Consider the following 23747-nt stretch of genomic DNA (forward strand, 5'->3'; position numbering starts at 1 on the left):
GACAAAACATTAGGGTCAGACTAGAATGCTTGTTAAGATTTTGGTACAGTTATCGGTAATGATAAGGTCTACATGATAAGGTTTAACCCTATTGTTCTTTTTTTTCTTGCTTTTTAGGGCCGCACCCGTGGCATATGGAAGTTCCCAGGCCTACCCCATAGCTCATGGCAACACAGGATCCTTAATCCAATGAGTACTGAGTGAAGCCAGGGATCAAACCCGCATCCTCATGGATACTAGTCAGGTTCATTACTGCTGAGCCACAACGGGAATTCCAACCCTATTTTTCAAATGATAGGTTGCAAATTTAGTGATTAGTAAAACCAATTTAGTGAGTCATGACAAGCAATTTTTTAATAAGACAATAAAATTTATGCAAGTACATCATACCTAGTAAGGGTAAACACTGGTTTGTGAGACTTGTTTCAGTTGTGTGTGTATTTGCACTGGGTCCTCACATAAGATATTTCTCCTATGGATCAGGGCTGAAAAAACTCCCAAGGCAAGGTTTCTCCATCATGACACTACTGACATTCGAGACCATGTAATTCTCTGTTATGGAGGCATCCTGTGCATTGTAGGGTGTTTAGCAGCATCCCTGGCCTCCACTTATTAGACGCCAGGTGCACCCCTCCCCTCAGTTGTAACAGACAAAAATGTCTCTAGACACTGCCAAATAGCCTTTGGGTGGCAAAACTGCTGAAAACCAGCAGCCTAGAAATAACCACAGAAGGAATGGCTAAAGTGGGGAGAGGAAAAAACTAAAAGAGAGTTGGTCAAAGGACTGATTTGGGTGGACAATCTATATAGATGTCCAAGCTACCAAAAATGTTGATGGGAGGAGGACTGTGAGCCAGATGAACAAGATCTTCAAAGAATGAGGCAAAGTGACCCAGAACTTCAGGTCAGCCACACCGCTCAAGGACATCCAGACAAGGGAGGGTCCCTGGGCCAAACCAAGTACATATGTGTCACTAATAAGCTATGTTAGAAATGTGCCCCCTCTGGCAACACTGTAATAAATACATGTTGAAATGAATGACCATTGTACTTAATTTCAAACCCCCCCTCCAAATGTACCAATGATCAGATAATGAAAATTTAAACAATATTTATCATCTGGTCACCATTTTGTTCCCAATACCCTTCACATGTAGCCAACTTTTTATTTAAAGGAATCAATGACATCAAATCTTGAACATGTATATATATGATGAAAAAACAAAACAAACAAACAAACAGGAACCAGAGATTAATAGTCTTCTCTGCTTTCCCATGAAAATTCATTATAGAGTATTTACAATATCCCTGAACTTGGACTTTCACTGTTGATTAAACACATGCATCCATCTCTGAGACATCACTAAATCCCCAAACACCTACAAATGATACAGACAATAGCTAACTAATAGAACTCTAATATTTATTTCTCAGCTTGGTGAAACTGATAAAATTGAGTTGAGTTAACCTGCCTTGATTGGCATTCTAACTTTCATCCATGAAAGGACAGGGCACTAGCCGGACAAGAACACAGAGATGCAAAACAGCTGTTTCTCAACACCACTTTAAGTGTGGACCAGAAAGATCAGTATCTGCTGGGAGCTTATTAAACACAGAAATTATGGGAGTTCCTTTCATGGCTCAGTGGTTAACAAACCTGACTAGCATCCAGGAGAATGCAGGTTCGATCCCTGGCCTTATTCAATAGGTTAAGGATCCAGTGTTGCTGTGGCTGTGGTGTAGCCAACAGCTACAGCTCCGACTTAACCCCTAGCCTGGGAACCTCTATATGCCTCGGGTGCAGCCCTAAAAACACCAAAAAAAAAAAAAAAAAAAAAAAAAATCACATCAAGAGGCAGGAGTGAAAATGGCACAGGGGCAGGGCAATCAGGTAAGTGAACAATAGTGTGGAAGGAGACCAGGGTTCAAATGTCAGCACAGCCATTTAATAGTCTCTCTCTGGGACTCAGGAAGACCAAGTGTGAGGAGATGCTGCTCCTCTCCAGGAACTCTTCAGCTGGCCAGAAGACATCCCTTCCAAAGACCACCACTGGCCTTCCCTCAGAATGGGATCAGAGAAAGTCAAAGAAAAGGAGAACATCTTAAGTGTTTTCATATAGAAAATCTGCCATGTTTTGAGCAAGTAAACCATTCAAGGTGCATAGGAAGCAAATGAACCACCCCTTCTCTCCACTGCCAATTGTAAACAATATGAAGTTTTAAGTGTCCTTCCATATCTTTCTCCAAAGTACACATATAAGGCGTCTTCCTTTTTTAATCAGAAAGACCATACTACATATGACACTTGGCAACTCAATTTTATTTATCATGTCATATATCACAGGCACACTTCACAAAACAATCCATGATAGCTGTACTGTATTCATCTACTGATGGGCATTCATGCCACTTCTAGTTTATTTATTATAATAACCCTGCAATAAAAAGACACAAATCCCTACATGCTAATGTTTTTACTTCTGTAAAGAAAGGATTCTAAATATGTGGCTGCTGGTGCATAGGGCATATACCTTTCACACCTCATAAACACTGCTTTTCACTAAAGGTTGAACCAATTCATACTCCCATCAAGAAAGAGTCTGAGGGAGTTCCCGTCGTGGCACAGTGGTTAACGAATCCGACTAGGAACCACGAGGTTGTAGGTTCGATCCCTGTCCTTGCTCAGTGGGTTAAGGATCCAGCGTTGCCGTGAGCTGTGGTGTAGGTCACAGATGTGGCTCGGATCCCGAGTTGCTGTGGCTCTGGTGTAGGCTAGCAGCTACAGCTCCGATTAGACTCCTAGCCTGGGAACCTCCATATGCCGCGGGAGTGGCCCAAGAAATGACGAAAAAAGAAAGTGTCTGAGGGTTGCCCCAACCCATCTAATAAGGATGTTACCAACCTTTAAAACGTAGATTAACTGGATGACTAGAACACTAATATCTCTGTTTTGTTTTTTTTATTTTTATTTCCCTGATCATTATTTACCTTGAGAATCATTTCACATGTTTACGACCATTTGCATCTCTTATCTTGGGAATTGTCTGTTCACATCTTTTGCGTATCTTTGATCATGTAGTCCTTCAAGTACTGTTTAATCTCATACTAATACCCTTCACCCCCCACCCCCAATCTACTAGATAAGTAAAATACAAAAGAAGTCACCCATTAGGAACTCAGTGTGTGGGGTGAAGCCAGGGGATGTCTTCGTAGCATAAACTACATAGTAAACCCTCAAAAACAACTGCTGAATAAGTGAATAGCAGGCTTAGAGATTTGTTTGTTAAGAGTTCAGCTGGCAGAGTAAAAGGAAATACAAATATTCATTACTTGTTCTACATATTCAGAAGAGCATAACTTTGGCTGAAATTAACTTGTTGATTAAGGGAGAAACAAAACTTGGCACTAACAGTCCACTGTCAAATGGATGACAAAAGAGCCCAGCCTTAATTCATAGTTCTGGGCAGTACATAAACAAAGGCTCTCAAAACCAAAGCATTTTTTGTCCTCAGACTAGTCTACTAGTTGTCATTCAAATGACACCTGCCACTAAGCCACCAGGTTGTTAGTTAGGTCAGTTAACAAGAGAAGCCTGCCTTAAACATTTTGTTCTTTTTTTGTTTTTATTTGTCTCTACCCCCAACCAAAATTTTTCTCCCTTTCAAAATCTCCTTCTTATTTGGGGATGGAGAGAGGGGAGGGCCTGCCTGCAGGAGGAGTTTGACAGGGTTCAGATTCCTTCAATTAACTCTTTTAACTTTAGGCAAAACATCTGGTTATACCCAGCATTTATCCCCATTATTTGTAATAGTTCTGTTTGTCTTATGTTTTAACTAGTCTCCTTATTAAATATAAAAGTAATAGGATTAAAAAGTTCTGGGGGAAAGTACTATAATTAAAAAGGCACCAGTTGGGTATGTTAAGCTGTAATTCTGGTCCCGCTTATTAAGTTTTCCTTCTTGTCTTTAATTTTTTTTTTTTTTTTGGTACCCAATAAAAATAACTGAATTATTTAACTCTTTGTTAATACTTCCTGTATTGGCTAAATACCACCCCAAGTCTCCAAGAAAACATTATGACTCGAAAGTTCTGGGGCAGTAATATCACAGATCACAAATTTTAGATAGTGTCCCAAGAGTCTGGGTATGCTACACACACACACACACACACACACACACACACACACACATATCACTGCCTGGTAACTGGACAGGCAACTCTCCAAAATGAACAGGCATTTCCTAAACTCTTGAAGTTACAAAATCTTCTTAATAGGAAAAATTGCAGGCACTTTGATTATGCCATGAAGTTATAATAAGAATCAGGCAAGGGGAAACAAAGCACAATTTATAAAACTTTGTTAAGAAAGGCAGAAAAATAAATAAATATTAAGGTAGTAAACTTGGGAATGACAATTGAAGGTTGTGTAATAAAACTCCTTTTTAAATTTTTTATTTGAGCTTTACTTAGAAAATTTCTTTTAAATTTGTATTGCTCCATGTATAGCACATGCACAAAAATATGTGATATATATGGAGTTATAAAGCACAATCCTTGGAGTTCCCACCGTGGCTTGGTGGTTAACAAATCCGACTCGGAACCATGAGGTTTCGGGTTCGATCCCTGGCCTCACTCAGTGGGTTAAGGATCTGGCGTTGCCGTGAGCTGTGGTGTAGGTCACAGACACGGCCTGGATCTAGCATTGCTGTGGCTCTGGTGTAGGCTGGCAGCTACAGCTCCAATTAGACCCCTAGCCTGGGAACCTCCATATGCCACGGGAGCGGCCCTAGAAAAGGCAAAAAGACAAAAAAAAAAAAAAAAAAAAAAAAAAAAAAAAAAAAAGAAGAAGCAGCAGCACAATCCTAAAATGAGTAAATACAATTTCAGGTTTTGTTTTTTGTTTTTTTTTCCTGAGCATAGATGGTAAGAAATTTAAGTTGTTCAACACCTGTAATCATCCTTAACTGCTTTTGGCACTAAATGATCTGTTGGGAGCCAGGAGTGGAGGACTGGGGAAATCAGTATAATTTTGAGATGTAAAAGAAACTGGACTACCAAATCTCACACACACACACACACACACACACACACACACACACCTCTTTATAAAACCTGACTTCGCTTTAATATGCTCTAGGGAACAGTTGAAAAACCCTGAACAAGTAGATTTAACAGTAGGTGAATCAAGATCCATATAAATATGCCTATGCCTGTAAAGAATATCCCCCAATAACTCAATCAACAGGAGCAAGTTTAAAGGATCACTTGCCCTTTAGAGGAAGAAGTATAACCTCAATGCCAAAAACAGAACTCGTTCCTATCTCCTTCATGACCTGAGTGGGTACAAAGGCAGAGAAAAACCAGTAACTTCCCCAATCTGAAGAGCCTGGGTTTCTGTGATTCAAGGTACCACTTCTAAGCCTGGAAACTTACAAAAAGGATGAAGGCTTTCAGCAACTGATTTGATTCTCTTCTAAATTAATTATGCTAATTTTAAACGAATGTGTCTTAAGCCCAGAGTGTTCTCCACAATTCTAGGGCTCACTGAAAACAAAATTAGCATCCCTGCAGGTATCCCTCCCCTCTCAAGGCCATTTGTCTTGTCACATCCGCTGCCCCTCTTGGGTTTTTGCATAGATATCTGAAATCAGCCAACAAGGAAGATAAAAATCTTAGCAATTCAACGGTTGACATTCTCACTGGAGGCACTTAGAAAAACAGACTCAAGGGCAGCCTAATCCCTGACATCACAGGGCACATCTCTGAGATGAAAACCTACCCCTCCTCCCCCACATCCCCTTCAGTGATCCCTTGAAGCCTCTCCAATGATGAAGCCCTAAAGTGCTGACATGACCTCAATACTATGGCATCATTTCAGTAAAACGCCAAGGAGAGAGGCTGACACGTTCCTGCCAGCGAACTGTAGGTCAGCAAACACGCCCTTGCCCTGCCCTTTCACAAAGCAGAGATCAGTCTCTTTCAAAAGTAAAGATTCCCCACCGCCCCACTCCTAAGAGAACTCTGTAGAAGAGAGGGGAGCGCGCAACCTGAAGAAAGTCACTGCTCAGCACCCTCAGGTACTACCACAAACTAAAGTGATACTTAGAGCATCAGGGTGCTCGCAATTGATGTATATTTGGGGATCCAATGCTCCAGAACATCATCCCTATCTCCTATCTCTCACTCTGTCGTGGACCACGCCAACTCCTCAGCTCATTCCTTTCCTATCTTCTGGGAATAGCCAGAGGTTTTTCACCACGAGCGAGACACGGGGAATCTGAATCAACTTCCTTTCCCCAAGTCTCCTGGGCTCTTCCCAGGCAGCAAAAATCCAAGTTTCCCCATGCGTCACCTGAAGCCCCAACTTCTGGAAACGCCCCCCTTACCTCGCCTCCGAGAGCTGGCACCGCGGCAAGAGGCGGGCACGCAGCCGCCGGCGCCGCCGCTGCCACTGTCGCCGCCGCAGCCAGGGAGGCGAGGAGTCTCGGGCTGGTCTTCGGCCCCGGAGCCACCGCACCCTAGGCCGTCCGCCCTAACACGATAACCCGGGCGCCTCGTCTCCGCAGGGAGTGAGCACCCGCGCCCTGGGGGGCGCCCAGGCAGATCCCGACGCCGGCAAAACGCTCCACACCCGCACCCTGCCGGGGGACGCGTCCAAGCGCACGGCTCGGGTGGAGCGCCCGGGTGGCCGCGGCGGCAGGAGAGGGGCGTGTTCCTTGCGCCGGCGGGACCCGGGAAGGAGGCGAGCCTAGCGCGCAGTCCCCGACGGCGGCTCTCGGCCCTCAATGCCGGCCAGCTGGCCTGACGACGCGCTGCAGCCCGCGCGCCCTTGCGGGGACAGGCGCCGTGCGCGCCCCACGGGGCTGCCTCCGTGCCGGCCTGGGCGCGCAAACTTTCTGGGCGAAAACCGCTCCAGCCTCTCCGGCGGGGACGCCGCGCTCTCCCCGGGGCCCACCAACTGTTCGCCCCCTCCCCTCCGTAGCCAAGACCCACTGAAAATATGGCGCCCTCGAATGTCGCTCCTCGGTCCCCTCGGGGGATCTCGAAATGCCAGGCTCCAGGACCCCTGGCTCCCGGCAGGCGCGAAATTTCAGCTCCTGAGGCCGAAGTAGGGGAGGGTGCCCCTCGTCCAACGCGAGGCCAGCGGCACTCAATCCCAATCCTCCCCTCGCTCCTGGTCCCTCAGCAGCCAGCAGTTTGCTTGCGGCGAGAATGCCAAGTAAAGGGGAGTCGTGGAATCAGCAGGTCTGAGAGTCCGGGACTGGGAAAAGAGCTCCGCACCAGCCGGCAGTCTTGCTTGGAGCCTGGCTGGAGACTTGTTTGCAAAGTGGCGCTAGAGTCGGGGCGACCAGTGCTGGAATGAAGCCGCTCCGCCCGCGCCAACTCTCCCGGCGCGGGGGCCCGGCCGGGGCCGAGGGGACACTGCGTGCAGGCGGGGCCGCTTTTCAAAGCCCAGTTACCGGAAACCTAGCGGGAGCCCCGGAGGGGACCGGCTGCTCACAGCTAGGTATCTGCTCGCCGGCTACGAGGCTGTTTGCAAACCGCGGCGCCCAGGTCCAGTGCAGTGAAACATAATGTGCAATAGACAGGTGCATTAATTTTATTTTATTTTTATTTTCCTGCAAAAAGCCCTCCTAAAACATCAAACCTGAGAGCTTTAAGGGGTTTTTTCTGCATTGCTATCACTCACGAGATGCAAAAGGAAGGGGTAAACCACCCACATTTTCCTTCTGTAGATGGGAGGGAAAAGACACGAGAAATTCATGCAACATGCATGCAGGTGGAGGAAGAGGAAAACCCGAGTGAGCCGTGCGCCTTACCGGGGAATGCATTTACTGTCTCATTGCAGAGCGCCTGCCCGGGAGTGCAGCCGGCGTCCCCCCGCGCGCCCGGCGACCGCTCTGCTCCCGCAGCCGCCTCAGCCGCTGCCGCCGCCGCTGGCTCCAGGCGCGGAACAAGAGCCGAGGGCGAGCGCGAGCGCACGGCCCGGGAGCGCCGGGAGGGCAGGAAGCGCGTCATCACTCGGGGACGGCGCGGCCCCGCGCGGCTCCGGTCCGGTCGCGGCGCAGCGCGGCACCGGAGTTGGGCCGGCTCGGGCGCCCTGGGTCCCCTCCTGGGTCTCTAGCCCGCCATCCGGTCTTAAGAGGGTCCGCGAGCCTAAGGGACGCGCCGGCCTAACTGTCGCAAAACTCGGGCTCTGCTTTGTAAGGGGGAGAGGGATGCACCGTCTCGGGGAATGGGGCCCCTGGGTCCGCAGAGCGCTTCCCAGGGCCGCTAGCCTACCTCTGGAGGAAGCGAGGTGCGGTTCCGACGGGAGGATCCTCATGGGCTGTGGCGTCCTATTGCGAAGCTTTCAGCGGGAACCCTAAGCGGAATCGTCCTTCTTCTCACGTGTTACACACGTCGACACCTGGGCAGAGGTCATTTAGTGATTTAGAGACCGGCTTTAGGAATGAGGGGCATAATCTATGAAATTCATAAGAAGAAATTTTCCTCCTGCCTACTGTGCCCTTAAATAAAGTCAATTACATACCTCTTTGATTTACACAGCCATTAGGAAGTGTTGTAGGATGGCCTGAAACAATTTGAAGTTATTAAGGAGACCGGGAGACAAATCACAAAACACTGTGTACCATATGATCCCATTTTTAAAACTATGATGTGTGAAGAGAAGCAGAAAAGACTGGACCCATAAACACTAAGACCATTAACATCTAGATTTTTGTAAGGTTGTAGGTGATTTTTCTTTTTCTGCTTAGTTCTAGTTTCTGATTTTTCTGTAAGGGACACGTTGCTTTTGTAATTCAAGAAAAAATTGTAATACAATGAGAGGTCGTATTTTTTTTTCAATCCTAGTATAAGATGACCAGGATGAACCCCTTTCCCCCCAAAATAGGTAGCACATCTCTTCGGTTACTCACAAATTAAACTGCTACAACTTTTTAGTGTTTCTCAGAGCATGAAATTGTTGTTTCTATGAATTGGAGATAATGTAAATTGAAACTATCTTGAAGTAGTCCACTGGGACATTGGATAAGGCTGGACACTCTATACAAACAATAGCATGTTCTCCTCCAGGTAAATGGACTTGATTTTATCACAACCATAGAGATCTTTACACCATTAGTGGACAGTAAGTGTAACTTATTGCAGGGAATAAACTTTATAAATCAAAAAGCACAGTCACAGAACCAATTAACTGGCAATCTGAGAAAGTTTTAAAGTTGGAGGGCACAGGCTGCTTTTTCTTTTTTCTTTTTTTTTTTTTTTTCCTTTTGTCTTTTTAGGGCTGCACCCTCAGCATATTGAAGTTTCTGGGCTGGGAGTCAAATCAGAGCTGTAGCTGCAGACCTACACCACAGCCATAGCAACACCAGATCCGAGCCTCTTTGTGACCTACACCACAGCTCACAGCAATGCCAGATCCTTAACCCACTGAGCAAGGCCAGGGATTGAACCCACATCCTCATGGTTACTAGTCAGATTCACTACCACTGAGCCACAGCGGGAACTCCCACAGGCTGCTTCTAATTGCACAGGAAAAGGGGTTCTGTTCATCACATCTTTTAAACATTCACCAGTCTAACAGTAACTGGTGGTGGCAGGAAGCCACCTCAGGGCATGATTAAAAAATAACTGTTTACTGCTTTTTTTTTTTTTTTTTTTTTTTTTTTTTTTTGCTTTTTAGGGCTGTACCCATGGCATGTGGAGATTCACAGGCTAGGGGTCTAATCGGAGCCGCAGCGGCTGGCCTATGCTACAGCCACAGCCACAGCAACGCAGGACTGAGCCGCATCTTCGACCTACACCACAGCTCACAGGAACACCAGATCCTTAACCCACTGAGCAACACCAGGGATCAAACCCACAACCTCATGGTTCCTAGTCAGATTCGTTTCCACTATGCCACAAAGGGAACTCCGTTTACTGCTTTCTATAAGAAATTGGTGGAGTTCCCATCGTGGTTCAGTGGTTAATGAACCCGACTAGCATCCATGAGGATGTAGGTTTGATCCCTGGCCCTCGCTCAGTGGGTTAAGGATCTGGCATTGCCGTGAGCTATAGTGTAGGTTGCAGACGCGACTCGGATCCCATGTTGCTGTGGCTGTGGTGTAGGTCGGCAGCTACAGCACCAATTAGACCCCTAGCCTGGGAACTTCCACGTGCCACAGGTGCAGCCCTAAAAAAAGACCAAAAAAAAAAAATTGGTAATAAGCTCATTAATGCCACCCATATTGTTCCTTGGTTTACTGAAAAGGAGCAACCATATTTTTATAGCTTAAATGACAGCTTTATGTAAGAAGGTCTTCAAGATGAAGAGAAGAACTGAACTGATTGCAACTAGAGTAACTTTCCCTTCCACTTTGTCCTCAGTTCACAGGGCCCAATGATTTTCCATCAAGCATCTCAAAATCAGTTTTTTACCCCAAGGATTGTAAGATTTTCAATCACTAATTCACCCTTCTCAAAGTATACCATACTGTTCTGCTGCCTGCCAATGAGAGGACATTTAATGTTAGAAAGCAAGCTCCATGAAAGCAAGGATCGTATCTGCACCTCTGTGCCTAAAATAGGACTGGCACATAGTAGATGTACAATAAATACTTAGCATATTTGTTCACTGTCTACTTGGCTAGTTCCCAAGATATTTGAAAACTCATCTCTTGTTAGACTCTCAAGTATCTAGCTGGGTCCTGGGTTACTAACATCTTGTAGAGTTATAGGCATGGTTTAGTGTAATAATTTTACTCTTTTCAAAATAACAGCTAAATGTGAGACATTCAGAGCAATGAGGTGCAGATGTCTGAATATCTGCCCATTATGTATCCAATTAGCACTATTTTGTGGTGCTCTAAGCTGAATCGAATGCTTTTCCCCAATGAGAACATCAGTCCTAGAATTCTTTGCTTCTAACTAACTGACTTAGGACAGTTCATCTATTTTTATAGTGTCTCAGTTTCTCCAACCACTCTTAAGGCCTCAAAGCCATTTACTATTTCTATTTTTAAATTTTATTAATTTATTTTTATTTTATTTAATTTATTTATTTGTTTATTTTTTGCTTTTTTAGGGCCGCACCCACGGCATATGGAGGTTCCCAGGCTAGGGGTCTAATTGGAGCTGGAGCCGCCAGCCTATACCATAGCCACAGCAACACCAGATCTGAGCAGCGTCTGTGACCTATACCACAGCTCACGGCAATGAGCTTAACCCACTGAGGGAGGCCAGGAATTTAACCCACAACCTCATGGTTCCTAGTCAGATGCATTTCCACTGTGCCGCTACAGGAACTCCTACTATTTCTTTAGAAAGAAAAAAATCTGTAACCATTCTGTTGCCTAGCAGAATATTTTTCAACAGCTTGCTCGGTAGAAGTAAAATAGATTTTACCAGTTATAGTAACTGCTCTGAAGTTGAGACTCCTCCTCTAGACCTAAGACGCAGTTATTTCTAAATTACGAGTCAGCTATTAGTAGTCTCTCTCTTTACTAGTCACAGTGATCATAATTCATTATAGATCAGCAAAAAAAATCTGACCTAGCAAGTTCACCTTCTTGGGCTTTGTCTCCACCCAGCAGAGTAAAACATGGTGGCAGTTGATCTTAGAGCATCTATGGCCTGCTATAAAACTCATTCTATTATGCAATTTACCAAGGCTTTATATCGTCCCAATTCCTGACAAGCAGATCATTAGGAATTGAAAAAATACACCTTCTGTGTGAAAGAAAAGTGCAGCATTGGAGGAAGTAAATCAAAGACATAGCTTGCAAGTCACTTATAAATATATCTGGAACTAAAACCTATTTTTTTCCATGAGCTACATCTATGAGGACCAAACCAGGCTTGCTTGGTGCTAAGGAACCAGATGCTAAGAAGTAGTTCTACTCTACCCCTTTGTCTATCAGCCTTAACCTGCTGACTTCCTGTTGACATATGTATACACCAGAGCAAACCCAATTATGTCCATATTGAAGAGCAAAAAGAAATTCGAGCAAATATTTGGTTCCGCTTCTGTTTATAAGATCATCTTTTGCTATCTTCTGGGGCCTCCTTGGTACAATACACCAACCACTCATGATATTTTTCCCCCTTTCAAAATTGTTAAATGCATTCAGGAGCAAGGTAAACATGGGAACCACAATTTCTGAAAATTGCCCCTTATTCAGAACCAGAGATGAAAACGAGATACTCCAGCTTCTATTCTGGTTTGACATTTTAAGTTTATAGAAATCTCTTCATCTCTTTTCTAATTATAAGTTCTAGGAGAGAACATTACTGAGTACTTATAGAGAGAATATGATCTGAGTTTCAGTACAGCATATAATTGATAAGTTACTTTCATTTTATTTGAAAGGCAGATATTTGACTTTTTGCAAGAATTAATATATTTTAGTTTTGTGGCTATCTCTAAGCATGGGGTCTCACCTTAGTCCTGACTATTCAGGATGGAGTGGTAGAGGTGGAATTAAATGTCTTTTTTTTAAAGAGGAAATTGCTCACATAGGTTCGGGAAACAATTGTTATTGTTGTACCCAACACAGGACATGCTTGAGATTAATTTCCTTTTCCTATGGCACATAAACACACCACTGAAGGTTCTTTAAAAGTCTCCGAAGAACATGCTATCTAGGAGAATTCCAATAATTATTGTGCTAATCGAATTTATCTTTAATCCAAATCACATGGTTTATATCAAAGACTGAGACAGGATATTTCTCTTTTGGTTTCTTGATCATTGAGATTAGAAGATTTGTTTGGGATTATTACACCGTAGTTAAAAATATTTTAAAATTTATTTATTGTGGATCATCAAAACTTACAATTAAATATCTAACTTGTAGGTCTCTCTGGGATTTTTTTTTTTTTTTTTTTTTTTTACAGCCACACCTTTGGCACATGAAAGTTCCTGGACCAGGGGTCAAATTGGAACTGCAGCTGCAGACCTATGCCACAGCCATAGCAACACAGGATCTGAGCCATATCTGCAACCTCAGTAACTTACCCACTGAGCAAGGGTATGGATCAAACCTGCATCATCACTGACACTATATTGGGTTCTTAACCCGTGGAGCCACAGTGGGAACTCCCTGGGGTTTTTTTTTTAAGTTTTATATACCTAAACATATTTTCATGAAATGTTCTCTATATCAAAATGTTGTAGAAAGACCTAAAACTAAAGACAACAACAACAAAACAAACAAAAACTACTTAAATCCGTGAACTTGGAGTTCTGTAGTGGTGCAGCAGAAACGAATCTGACTAGGAACCATGAGTTTGCAGGTTGATCCATGGCCTTGCTCAGTGAGTTAAGGATCCGGTGTTGCCGCGAGCTGTGGTATAGGTTGCAGACACAGCTCAGGTCCTGTGTTGCTGTGGCTGTGGCTGTGGCTGTGGTGTAGGCTGGTGGCTACAGCTCTGATTAAACCCCTAGGCTGGGAACCTCCATATGCCACAGGTGTGGCCCTAAAAAGACAAAAGACAACATAATAATAAATAAGTAAAATAAATCATGATCTTATTTTCCCTTCTATAACTAAAATATGTTGAATAAGAATGGCTTCTTCAGCTCTAGAGATGTATTTATTTATAGGTGCCACAAATTCTTTAAAACATTTTGTTCCAATATCAAACCAACTTTTTTTTTTTTTAGCCACAGCCATGGCATGTGGAAGTTCCTGGGCCAGGGATTGAACCCATGCCATAGCAGAGACCCAAACCACTGCAGTCCTTGGCCCATTGCACCACAAGAGAACTCCCAACATTAATTTTAAAATAATGTATTTATTGTCAAATAGGAAATATTCTAAATCACCTTAAATGGAATAGATTTTTTCTAAACAAATATCATGTCTAGGATCATATCTAAGTCATTTATTTTTTTATTACATAATTGAAAGTAATGAACTGAAATATAGTAAATGTAGGTAGAAATTACTTAGATATTTTTAATGTAACTTCAGAGATGTCAGTGATGGCTTTGGGTCTACATCAAAGACAAAATAAATATATCCAGCACAATTGTTACTTGCCTATTTCTTTAAGTCCATTTAACAAATATTTACTGGGTTAGCACCAGTACCCATTATGAGAAAAACACTCTCCCTTCCAGCTGTGCACAATCCAACTGAATAAAATACAGCCCCCTTGCCTTTCAGAAGAGTTGGAAAGATTAGAGGGGACACCAGATATTCAAATTGATTCTGCTGATCAGAATCCTTTAAAGTTCTCCTTTAATCGGTCACTTCCCTCAGACTTACAAACTCTTAAGGTTTAGAATGCGCTAAAAAAAATTTTTAAAGACTCCCCTGCCGCAACAAGACCAGTCTTAGACACAGGACCGTGGTCCTTATTGTCTTATGTTCTGTTCCCTAGAGCACCTCAAAGCAGATGTCTTAGGATATCAACCGGGCATCATTTCGTGCTCATTCACACCTCTGAGGTCAGCTGCAATGCAGGAGTTCTGATGAACTGGTCCATACATTATTTGTCTCACCACTTTGAATATACTTTTACTTCCTACCAGATCTATCTCCTAGAGCTTCGTCAGGTTAAGAAGCTTTAATTGTTCTCACCTGACCTCAAAATGCGATTCCACTGAGATTTATCAGACTTTTGGCATTACCTTAGTCTATCTTTATCTTGATAAACTCAGAATTTTCAGCATTAGAACTCCCTTTGCAAAGACTGAGAAGTTGGCATGATACAGAGCTATGTAAAGGGTAAGTAAGTTGGAAGGGAGATGGAAAGAAGGAAAAAAAGGGAAAAAAATTCAGATGATTTGTAATGCATCAGGTCTTGACATTATTCTTTAAATATTTCCCCCAATGAAATCTGAATAATATTAAAACAAAACAAAACCTCCAGCACCAACTCAATCAGCCTAACCTTTTCTACCCAAAGGTAAAATAGAAATAAAGAGATAACATTTCGTCTTCCCTAACATCAAAAAAATTATGTGCAAAAACATCATTTTGGTCTCCTATGACATTAAAGACATTTAATCTTTTTAAAAAATGTATTACTGTGTAGCTCAGAACCACAAAGCTACTCTAGAAATATAGGGCTCTTTACAGTAATCAGTGGGAAGAAATGGTATTTTAATATCACTTTCCTCTCTAATTCCACCCCATGCCATTCTAACTTTTATTGGTGATGCCTATTGCTGTAGTACTTAAGTACAGAGTACCCAATACATAAACTTTATGCATTCATCAGGCTTCAATTGTACTCATGCTTCTCTTTGTTCATTATCCATACACAGTTCATGGTACAGAAAAATAGATTTCGTAATCAAAAAGACAGTCAAAATTAAATACCGGTTATTCCAAGGTTCCGTCTTTTATGCCTAAAATAAAAAATAAGACATTAATGAATTGACGTTAAACCCTATCATTTTTTTCCCTTTTTTTTTCTGCTGTAGATGATGACAGGTGTCTGACTCATCTTTTTTTTCCTCCTAAGACCCAGAGCCTATAGCATCAGGCACTGAATATATGTGTATTAAATAAAATTTTCTACTGTTATTTAGATAAATTAACTCTTTCAGCTGAATGTGACCCACAAATGCCGTTTACAACAAATAGATGATCAGAGCATTGGGAGGAATAAAAACAAACTCATGAGGGCCTAGTCTGTAAAAAAGAATTTCTCACTTCACTTCTGTTGTTGCATCCTGTCGTTAAAAAAATCATTTGAATACTCTTCTTTGCATCCCTAGCTCCCAGTCACCTAGTTCCTTTCTTCAGAGGCAATCATTTTTACCAGTTTCTTGGGAATTCTTCCAGGGTATACAAGCATAAACATATGTTCACTTTTTTCTCCAAATGGTAGCATGCTATTCTGCTACTTGCTTTCTTTGTTATTATTTGTAGATAGAGGGTTTTTAAAAATACACTTTAAAAATCTTAAAACATGTAAGGAAATTAAAGAGCATTCCACGATGAACCCCATGCACTTCAGCACCTAATTTTAACCATCTCAAGATATTACCACGTGATTTTTCTATCCTTTATTTGTATATATATATATTATAAAGCAAATCTCAGATACCATGTCATTTCTTCCTGACTCCCTAAACACATTCTACTCTCTAAATCACATGGACATTTTCTCATATAAGTACCATGCCATCACCTCGTCTTAGTTCATCTTGGTACCATCTAGTATCATCTAGTGCCCAATCTATGCTCAGATTTCCATAACTGTCTTTAAAATGACAAAGAGTAGGAATTCCTGTCGTGGCACAGCCAAAACAAATCCGACTAGGAACCATGAGGATTGCGGGTTTGATCCCTGGCCTCACTCAGTGGGTCAAGGATCCAGTGTTGCCATGAGCTATGGTGTAGGTCGAAGACGCGGTTTAGATCTGGCATTGCTGTGACTCTAGTGTAGGCCATCGGCTACAGCTCCAATTGGACCCTTAGCCTGGGAACCTCCATATGTCTCAGGTGCGGCATTTAATTAATTAATTTAATTTATTAATTATTAATTATTCATTTAATTAATTAAAATGACAAAGAGTATATGTGTTTTCTGTATCTCTTAAGCCCCTTTTCATCTTGACTCCTAGAGTAGCCTATCCTTATTTTTCTGACAACGCTGACTTAAAGACAACTGCTTATTATCCTGTAGAATGTTCCACTCTGGATCTACCTGTTACTTCTTTGTGGTGTTGTTAAATTTGGTCCTCTATCACCCTATTTCTTATAAACTGGAAGTTGTTTCTATCAGCTTAGTTAGGTTCCGGCTTAAATATGGGAGCAAGCTTGCTTCATAGTTGGTACTACATGTCTCATACTACATTGCACAGAGAGGCACAAGTTGCCCACATTTCAGTGACACTGAGTTTGACCAGCAGGTTCCAGAGGTGCCATCCTGACCCCAAAGTTATAAATTCCCACAAGCCTTTTATCAAGGGATTTCACCATTAATGAGGGCTGCCTGAATTGATGTTTCACGAAGGGCTGCAAAAAGGGGGAATTCTAATTCTAGCAGTATTGTGTGATGTCAAGCACCTTCTTTCCCTGAAAAGCTTCACAAGATCTTAGAATTCATTGTGAATTGCAAAATTTAGAACAAAGTTCATGGAAATATATGATCAGAAGAATTAGCATGAAGAAGTTTCCAAATCCCTCTAAATTCCATTTAAACGAAAATGGAAAACCTGTAGCTTCAAAATCCTTGTTTGTTTTTTAAGGTTTAAAAAGTCTAGGTCCATTTAGGAGAAGCTGATCTTGTCACTTGAGCAGGGGGTTGTCAGAGTTATGTAACATTACAAATATAATCTACCGGGAACATCTCCCATATGCATGAGAGAGCCCATCATATCTCCAGAAAGAATATTTTCACTCAATCTGCAATTAATTATAGAATCATTCCCTTTATAGAATGTTAGGAGGATGGAAACAATCCTCTCTTGGGAGGAAATCTCCAGGGAGATGAATATTTCCAGAATCGCTGATAAGAACAAGTAGAGACCTCGTATGTGGCTGTGAGGCCCAGAGAGAGGGAGCTTTCCAAGTATTGGGCATTTTTCTAAAAGGAGGGATATTTTTCATCTAAACCTAAACTCGCTGGGCATCTCATTCAAATGCCTAGGTTCTGCTCCAGGAGATTCAGATTTACTAAGATTCTTTCTTTAAAGGTATCCAGGTAATAATGATGCAGTTGGTCCAGAGACCACATTTGGGAGAAAAACTTACAGTTAAGTGCTAAGGGTTCTGAGTCTCACACCTAAGCCCACTGATCATTGCCTAGGAGACCTGATTTTTTGTAACAATATTTGTCTCTGAAGTGTGTCCCTAAGAATTATACACCAGGAGTTCCCATCGTGGCTTAGCAGTAAGGAAACTGACTTGTAACCATGAGGTTGTGGGTTCCTTCCCTGGCCTCACTCAGTGTGTTAAGGATCCGGTGTTGCCGTGTGCTGTGGTGCAGGTTGCAGATGGGCCTCGGATCCCATGTTGCTGTGGCTGTGGTGTAGGCCGGCAGGTGTAGCTCCAATGTGACCCATAGCCTGGGAACTTCCATAGTCTGCAGGTGTGGCCCTAAAAAGGAAAAAAAAAAAAAAAAAAAAAAAAGAAGAAGAATTACAGTGCATTACACTATGCTGTGAGGATACATACATTTCTTGATATTCTTCTGCAAGTCAAAGAGCACTCTCTTAGCAATGTGCCTCAGTGCACTGTACAGCAGCTGGTCCATGCCAAACAGAATTCTGCTTGTCACTGAGTTGAATGTGCCCTGCAATGACTGCTCTGTACTGCATGATGTCCCCCTTTTTGCCATTCTTTTTGTGCTGAAGGATTTGTGAGAGGCACATGAAAATCTCCCAGTAACTTTTTGAATGAATAAACAAATGATGGGCTGGACTCAAGCCAAATGATGTGTTATGTCAAACAAAATAAATAGATAGCTGTAGCACAAGCATCTCTAGCGCCACCCCACCACCAACATCCCCACTGTGATTTTCAGCACAGCACTATGCTTGAATCATATTCACCTCTCTGTCTTGTCCACCAAATAAAACTTCCTGATGGCTTGGTTCCTGAAGGATCACGTCTTGCCCATTTTCAAGCCCTTAGTTCTTACAAGCGTATCAGCAAAAAGTAAGTGCTGAGCAAGTATCTGTTGAAGAAATGATGGAAGGGATGAACAGCTAATAATATATCAAAGGATTCAGATCTTCACTATGGACTCAGTTTAGTGTCATCTAAGCTACACTTTCATCACTCCCTACAATTCACCTTACATGATTGTAACTTACATGTACCAGGAAAAATGAGCTGGAAGGTTCTAGAAGAAAAGGAGATCCTTACCAGGCCATGCTATGATTTGGAAGACAGTGAGCACTACTAGAGATCACAGTTATGTGGTTTACCAAGTAACGCTGACAGAGGCTGGACGTCACCAGTGTGGTCTGGGGTTGACTCTGGTTTCCTACCAATATGTTCTTTGGTGTTTTTTGGGAACAGACTCAGAAACCATTTTTTGTTTCCACAAAATGAGCATAGCTGGGGCTGGCCATTTCTTCAGAAGAGATGGTGGCCTCCCACATTGCCACAAACAGACTGGCAAGTGATGAAATGTGAAATTACTTGTAAGCTGAGGGTAATCACTCCAGTTCCATTTCTTGACTGACAGGTGTTTACATTAGGACCAAAGATGTTTGTGTTTGAGTCCAATTCTTCTGCAGGTGAGGACCTATTTCAGGGATTCTGTTTTCTTCCTTACCTGGATCTCATCACAATTGCAAAAGATCAGTCCTATCAAAAGTAATCACTTCTGGAGTTCCCGTCATGGCACAGCAGAAATGAATCCAACTAGGAACCATGAGTTTGTGGGTTCGATCCCTTGGCCTCACTCAGTTGGTTAAGGATCTAGCATTTCTGTGAGCTGTGGTGTAGGTCGCAGACATGGCTCAGATCTGGTGTTGCTGTGGCTCTGGAGTAGGTATGAAGCAACAGCTCCGATTAGACCCCTAGCCTGGGAACCTCTATATGCCATGGGTATGGCTCTAAAAAGAAAAAAAAAAAAGTAATCACTTCTTTTTTTTCCCTGCTGTACCTGTGGCATGCAGAAGTTCCAGGACCAGGGAACATGCACCACAAATGTAACCAGAGCCACGGCAGTGACAACCCATTGATCCTTAACTCTCTGCACCACCAGGGAACTCCAGAAGTAACCACTTCTAAAGGGGAATGTTTACTGAGGAGGAGAGTGAGGCTTGAAATGGAATCAAGAAACCTAGGTGTCTCCATGTTCGTCCCTCCAATTTGGACGTCAGTATTCTCATTTGTAAATTGAGCTGGTTAAACCAAAGAATCCATAATTCCACTTCTAGCTTTCTGTCATTTCTCCACACATCTATAAAACATAGAGTCAGTGCCATTCACTTGACATTTATAATCTATTACCTTATACTGTGTTAATGCCTGTGTCTTGCTCCCACAATGAGAGTGGAAGCTCTTGCATGGCTGAGATGTATCTTCTATTTTGTGGTGGCGAATCCACAGAGGCACTCCTTCCCCTGCTGCCGGAAGTGCTGGGGGCTGATATTTCTCAGCTAAGTCCCTCTCCCCTCTTCCTTCCATGAGGTGTGTGTGTGTGTGTGTGTGTGTGTGTGTGTGTGTGTGTGTGTGTGGTGAGGAGAGGAGACAGCCAGTATCCAGTGACTAGATGTTCGATGTGGGGGTACCAGTATTGATGGCCAAGGGGTGGGGGGCAACTCTGAAGAGCTACTCCAGCAGCAGAGCATCCCTGAGGTCTTTTTGTGACCACATTGCACTGCAATCTCGCCTTCCACTTATCTGGCTTTCTTCACTTCCTCACAGGGATGGTTCCTGAGAGCATTTCCCCGTCCACCTCCTGCAGCCAATCTGAGTCTCAGAGTTCGCTTCCTGAGGGTTGTAACTATGTTCCTGGCTACCTTCCTGTCTCCTCCCATGTACTCACCACACCCCCTGTGCCAGGTGGGCTAAAAAGAACTGGAGTCCAACGGGGCCACAGCAGGGTGGGAGAGAAGCCCATGCTGGGAGGAGTCCTGTTCTTTGTCTCCACAAATACTGACAGAGTTTCTCCCAGGGTCCAAGTCTCCACTAGCAAAGCCAAGAACAGAGGAAACACTCTCCATGGGTCAGGCACCAGAGTGATTTGTTCCCGCTCATCTCTTTTCTTCTGCATGTCTGATTCCTGGCAACAGCTAACATGGAATAACTGGGTCCTATATTACTTGACTAAGACCCACGGAATATTTAAAAGTTGGCCAATCTCCTTTTGTTTCCGAAAACAGAGGGGGAAAAAAAATCCTTGGTTTTCAAACTGCTTCCTCTTCCAAATGAAAACCAGGAGGAAACAGCACACAGGGATGGTCTGGCATCCATCAGGATAGATGGTGTCAAGGTGTTCAGCAGAGCTCGCTGTTCCCTTCCATAATAAAGGGGAAAATTGCTTTAGGCAACCCCTTGCCTCCCCACATGTTCTAATACATTTACTTTGTTGTCGCTCTTATGAACACGTTGTGTCATTTTTAATTGGGTTAATTCACAATCTACACACACAGACACAAACACACACATCTTAACCTGTGGAACCAACCAATTGTTACTTTTTCATCTTGTGTTCACATAAACCTTTCCAACGAATACTTGCTTTTAATACACAACATCGTTTCCTTTCTGTTGTACCCTTTCCTTGGATAGCCAGGAGTATCTGTGCCTGACTTTTTTTCCCCCTAAGTTTTTTTGGTTTGAAACTCAGACATTTGATATGATTTATAGAAGCACAATCCTTTGAAATGATAAGACAATGAACTGCAGATTTGGGGCATATTTAAATCATTCAAGCCTTGTCTGATACTGTGTGGTTCCAAGAGGAATGAACAGTCGACACCAGAAAATTTCCTGCTGGAATTCTGCCAAGGAATAGCTGGCCGTCCTGGGGAGGTCCGTCATTATGGGACTTTGCTGTTTGTAAATTTAATAAACGGCTCACATCTGCTTATAATATTATGGAAGTCTATGCTAGCAGCACTTTTTCCATAAGGCACATGGTTTGTTTTATAAATCGATCGATGCTTTCTGTTCGTGGGATCTGTCAGGGTGTAACAGGAGAAAGGCAACACCTGTAGCTAAGAGTCTAGGCCAGGGAGTTCCCGTCGTGGCGCATTGGTTAACGAATCCGACTAGGAACCACGAGGTTGCGGGTTCGGTCCCTGGCTTTGCTCAGTGGGTTAAGGATCCGGCGTTGCTGTGAGCTGTGGTGTAGGTTGCAGATGTGGCTCAGATCCTGCGTTGCTGTGGCTCTGGCGTAGGCTGGCAGCTACAGCTCCAATTCGACCCCTAGCCTGGGAACCTCCATATGCCGCGGGAGTGGCCCAAGAAAAGACCAAAAAAAAAAAAAAAAAAAAAGAGTCTAGGCCACCGCATTCATGTCCTGCTTATGTTTGCATCACAGAGTGACTCGCTGGCACCTTGAGAATCATCCTGTCCTTCTCTAGCACAAGACAATCAAGGCCTCAAAGAGGCGAGGAACTTGAGGGCAGTTCACTGGGAATTAGGGACAGAGTCAGGACTCAGAGGCGGGGCAGAGCCCACCCCAACTCTGGAGCTCCCAGCCTCCCTTCCTCACCCTCCTTCCTTCCTTCTTTCCTTGTTTCTTGCTTCTCTTTGCATGAACTCAGCTTGCTCACACTCCTTATTTGTGGCACATTTGCAAGATCCTTGGTCCAGGCGTGGTCCCCCTCACATCTGATCCCCAAGCATAGCTTCCTCCTTCGTATACAGGCAGCCAGTCTGATATATATCATGTGCATTGTTTTCATTTTTATGAATCTAAAAAAATGGGTATTCCCTCTCCTAACCAGGACATGGTGCTTTGAGATTCTCCTGCATTGCTACGTGCATGTTATGTGTGTGTGTGTGTGTGTGTGTGTGTGTGTTATGGGTGAGAACTTACTCTGCTGCAGAGTCCTCCAAGGTCACAGCTTTTCCTGCTATATCATCCTGTCTTCTTGTCACTTTGCCCCACTGTGGTTCTATGACAGCCAATCTTGGTTCACTTGCTCTCTCTCAAACAAAAACCACATTCCTCCACCCCACCCCTTTTAAAACTTTAAGGCAGAACAAGTTCAAGTGATATAAGCGATTTAGCAGTGGCTTTGGTAACCTTTCACCTCTAGATAAATTACTGGTACAATTTAATACAATACAGAAGGTAAATGTTCAAAAGCTGTTTTTATTCCATCGAAACAGGCAGAATGCTTTTAAAATGTTTTCCCAGAACTAACTTCAGCTCTCAAGAGAAAAATACTTCATCGTTTAAAAAAAAAAAAAAAAAGAAAGAAAGAAAAAAGAAAGCTAGCAGGAGGATGTAGGGAATGGACCATTTTTCTGAAGGGCAATTCCATAATATACATTCAAAGTCTTTGATCTAATAATTGTACCTCTAGGAATTTATCATAAGGCAATAATAAGGAGTAGGTGCAAAGATTCATCAAAGAATGTTCAATGTAGCATTATTTATGGTGGAAAAACTGGAATCAATTTCAATGTGCCACAATAAAGGATAATTTATTCTACTAATTAATATTTTCTACTAATGAGTTCATTCAACACATATTTATTGAGTTCCTGCTGTGTGCCAGGCAGGGTGCTAAAGGCTGGGGATATAAGGATGATCAAAACAGACAGGGACCACTCCTGGAAACCAGTGAGCCTCTAGACCTGATGCACTGGGAACACTCACGAGAGAATAATTGATAAAACAAGATGACAAGAAAAAAACGCGGAGTTCCTGTCATGGCTCAGTGGTAACGAACTCAGCTAGTATCCATGAGCATCAATCTCCATCAATGCGGGTTCGATTCCTGGCCTCCCTCAGTGGGTTAAAGATCCTCCATTGCCATGAGCTGTAGTGTAGGTCCCAGACACAGCTTGGGTCCCGCATTGCTGTGGCTGTGTTGTAGGCCGGTAGCTGCACCTCCAGTTGGACCCCTAGCATGGGAACTTCCATATGCCACAGGTGTGGCCCTAAAAAGGGAGAAAAAAAAAAAAGAAAGAAAGAAAGAAAGAAAACAACGTTATTATTACAATGTGCGATGTTTAATTTTTAGATTTGTAATCATAGAACATTATTCAAAAAAGAAAAAGGTATTCCAAGAAGCACAAAATAAAAGATGTAATTTTTTAAAAAGTAATTACTCAAGGCAGCACCCTGTCAGCAGAGCAGCCGGCCCCACCCTCCAAGGC

General features: G+C 43.1%; 2 protein-coding genes across 15 annotated transcripts in view; one reads left to right on the forward strand and one right to left on the reverse strand.

Annotated features, from left to right (window-relative positions):
- The window catches only part of TLN2 (talin 2), a 471505-nt gene extending 463508 nt beyond the window's left edge, over window positions 1-7997 (reverse strand). For all 14 annotated transcript variants that reach the window (XM_084967307.1, XM_084967304.1, XM_021094340.2 and 11 more), the window contains exon 1: window positions 7821-7997. The gene's annotated coding sequence lies outside the window, so the exon portion shown is untranslated. The remainder of the gene's footprint in view (window positions 1-7820) is intronic.
- LOC146406322 (uncharacterized) lies at window positions 3970-8418 on the forward strand. Its single transcript, XM_084967769.1, is given in 3 exon segments — window positions 3970-4559; window positions 4873-8139; window positions 8142-8418. Coding segments are annotated over 2 exon segments (540 nt in total). The 5' UTR covers window positions 3970-4559; window positions 4873-7736; the 3' UTR covers window positions 8279-8418.
- The last annotated feature ends 15329 nt before the right edge of the window (window positions 8419-23747 follow it).

Source organism: Sus scrofa, chromosome 1, assembly GCF_054392235.1.
Source record: "Sus scrofa isolate SSC_HxYL_T2T_F1_AM1 chromosome 1, Sscrofa_HxYL_maternal_Yorkshire_Landrace_v2.0, whole genome shotgun sequence".
Lineage (NCBI taxonomy): Eukaryota > Metazoa > Chordata > Mammalia > Artiodactyla > Suidae > Sus > Sus scrofa.